Source organism: Sminthopsis crassicaudata, chromosome 6 (assembly GCF_048593235.1).
Source record: "Sminthopsis crassicaudata isolate SCR6 chromosome 6, ASM4859323v1, whole genome shotgun sequence".
NCBI lineage: Eukaryota > Metazoa > Chordata > Mammalia > Dasyuromorphia > Dasyuridae > Sminthopsis > Sminthopsis crassicaudata.
The window spans coordinates 240,731,679-240,735,039 of NC_133622.1; the positions used below are offsets into that span (position 1 = coordinate 240,731,679).

The window sequence follows — 3,361 nt, forward strand, 5'->3', positions numbered from 1 at the left end:
AAAAAATATTGTACCTGAATTCAAAGACATTGCCATTCAATAGCTCTTGCCTTTAGTCACATTATCTCAATATTTTGGACCATAGACTCTTTCCTCTCTCTCCAGCCACAAAATAAAAGAGTGGGTTAGGCAATGTCCAAAGTCTCTTCCATTTCCAATAGTCTTTTATTATTCACTTTTTTTTCTCCTTTCTAAATTCTTTCATCTTATAGATTAATTTTTCCTTCCCCTACATTGGCTTTGGTCACAAATTCTTTCTCCATATATTCAGTGACCTTGAGATAAAATTAGACTTCTGAAAGGAACTGACTTGTTTCTTTTTTTTTTTTTTTAATTCATTTTTCCAAATTATCCCCTCCCTCCCTCCACTCCCTCCCCGTGATGGCAGGTAATCCCATACATTTTGCATGTGTTACAATATAACCTAGATACAATATATGTGTGTAAATACCTTTCTTGTTGCACATTAATTATTAGCTTCTGAAGGTATAAGTAACCTGCGTAGATAGACAGTAGTGCTAACAATTTACATTCGCTTCCCAGTGTTCCTTCTCTGGGTATAGTTATTCCTGTCCATTATTGATCAACTGGAAGTGAGTTGGATCTTCTTTATGTTGAAGATTTCCACTTCCATCAGAATACATCCTCATACAGTATTGTTGTTGAAGTGTACAGTGATCTTCTGGTTCTGCTCATTTCACTCAGCAACAGTTGATTTAAGTCTCTCCAAGCCTCACTGTATTCCTCCTGCTGGTCATTTCTTACAGAGCAATAATAATCCATAACCTTCATATACCACAATTTACCCAACCATTCTCCAACTGATGGACATCCATTCAACTTCCAGTTTCTAGCTACAACAAAAAGAGCTGCCACAAACATCTTGGCACATACAGGTCCCTTTCCACCCTTTAGTATTTCTTTGGGATATAATCCCAATAATAGCAATGCTGGGTCAAAGGGTATGCACAGTTTGACAGGAACTGACTTGTTTCTTAAAAAAATCCATACAAAAATGATGAAATCAACCCACAGTATATAGAAGAAGTCAGACATACCAAACTCAGTGATTGAATCCTCATTCTGTCAGGTTTTCCCCTCTAAATTTGTCATGTACTAGTATTCTGTTAAGCATTTTATTAATTTTACTGATATAGCTCTATTAAGAATGTCTCAGGTCTTCCTTTGGATTAACTCCAAAGTTAATCTCCACAAATTTTAAAGTGCTGTAAGGGGAATGAGGAGTTCTAGTTTCTATATCAAGGATTCCAACAACAATGTTTTGTACTCTTTCTAACTCCGTGGACTGAAATGTTTAGGGGAACAGAATCATCCTTCATCAACATGAAAATACTAGGGATACTAATCCTTTATTGCATTGGCTAAATTAATAGTAACTACCCATAGAGTCAATTCATCAATAAGTAGTTATTAATTCCTACTATATAAAAAAGAGTACACTAGGTGATGGGAATATGAAGACAAACATTAAATAATTTGTGGTCTCAAAATTTATATTTTATTACAAGAAAAACATACACAATAAGCATATACAAGCATATATGCATGTATGTTTCTGTTTACTAAAGTGTATGCATACACATATGTATATATCTAAATATATGCATATATATATATATATCAGATATATATCAGATATATCAACTAGAAAATATGTTGTTGCCTACTAATTTCCTGAGAGTTTCCTTCACATCTTTGTTCCTCAAACTGTATATTATGGGATTCAGCATGGGGATCACTATTGTATAAAAAACAGAAGTCACTTTGACTATGAGCCATGAGCTTTTGGAAGTGGGTACACAGTAGAGAAAGAGAATGGTCCCATGAAAGATGGTGATCGCTGTTAGATGGGAGGCACAAGTGGAGAATGCTTTACGCCTCCCACTGGCAGAACGCATTTTCATGACAGTGACAAAAATAAAAAGATAGGACATGATAATGATTATAAGGGTGCTTAATTCATTGAAATTAGCAAAGATAACAAGTATCATTTCACTAAAATGTCTATCTGAGCAGGAAGCAGAGAGGATGACAGAGTATTCACAAAGGAAATTATTGATAATATTAGTCCCACAAAAAGACAATACCAGGAGAGAGTATGTGAATATCAGGGAAGATATTATTCCCCATGAATATGCCCCAGTCACCAGCAAGATACAAAGCTTCTGAGACATGGCAACTGTGTAGAGAAGAGGATTACAAATGGCCACAAAGCGGTCATAGGCCATCACTGCCAACATGAATGTTTCTGTTATCACGGATGTTGCAGTAAAAAAGAATTGTGTGATGCAAGCTGAAATCGAGATTGTTCTATCTTCCACAAGTAAATTCTCTAATAGTTTGGGGGTAACTACAGTAGAATAACAGAAATCCACAAAGGACAAGTGACTAAGAAAGAAATACATGAGGGTGTGGAGTTTGGGGTTGATCTTGATGACTACAATCATGCCCAGATTTCCCATAACAGTTACCACATAAATGGTCAAAAACACAAGGAAGAGAGGGACTTGAAGAACTGGGTAATCAGAAAATCCTATGAGTATGAATGTAGCTTCAACAGTCTGATTTTTTTCAGCATTCAACATGGTCCCTGGTAGAAAGAAGTAGAAAGTGTATTTTTAAAAACAAAACATTAAGAATAGTGGAAGAAAAGCTTTAGGGGTGGGTAGTTTGACATTGTTAAATCTAGCTTCTATTATAAGCTTGAGAGAGCCAGTTGATAAATTTTCATGTGAGCATTAACAACTTGGAAATTAGATAAAAGTCATAAATCAGAACTTGAATTATTGCATAGTAGGTTGTCTCAATCTAAGAAATTGTTATAAAAATGTTAATAATGCAGATTAAACTTAAAATTTTGTCTTTTTTCAGACTTTTAACATTTTTATTCAGGATAGTGAAATTTGTAATTATATTACATGTATATTACATATACATATATATATATGTATAACAACTCTTAAAATTCTGAATAGCAAACTTTTCATGAAAGTTAAGAAATCTAAAATCTAAAAAAATTAGCTTTCTTAGCATTGCACCTCTTTCCATGATCTCTTATAGCTCCCAATAACTACACCCCTCTTTCAATATATGGAGTACTTGCTACCTGCAATGTTCACTTTCAATTCTGTATATTTTGGTTTATAATATTAATAGAAATAGGATCTAGATATAAGAATTCTTTGGTATTTAAAACTCTCATAGAAAGACAATCTCTGGACTTATGTAGATTGTTGTCTTTTTTGTCCCTTAAAGTCTTAAGTACTTGCTCAGAGCACTGGGATATTCAATGATTAGCCAATGGTCTTAAATTTAGTATATAGCAAAGGAACATTTTAGA

At 33.9% G+C, this 3,361-nt stretch overlaps 1 protein-coding gene across 1 annotated transcript; it reads right to left on the reverse strand.

Annotated features, from left to right (window-relative positions):
- Nucleotides 1-1,661: 1,661 nt before the first annotated feature.
- Nucleotides 1,662-2,606, reverse strand: LOC141545789 (olfactory receptor 5D18-like). The gene has a single exon (XM_074273047.1). It carries the CDS (start codon nt 2,604-2,606, stop codon nt 1,662-1,664), a length of 945 nt encoding a protein of 314 aa, XP_074129148.1.
- Between the last annotated feature and the right edge of the window lie 755 nt (nt 2,607-3,361).

Bases quoted from the DNA above. Each gene is read 5' to 3' on its own strand.
- LOC141545789 (XM_074273047.1), bottom strand. From the start codon at position 2,606: ATGTTGAATGCTGAAAAAAATCAGACTGTTGAAGCTACATTCATACTC.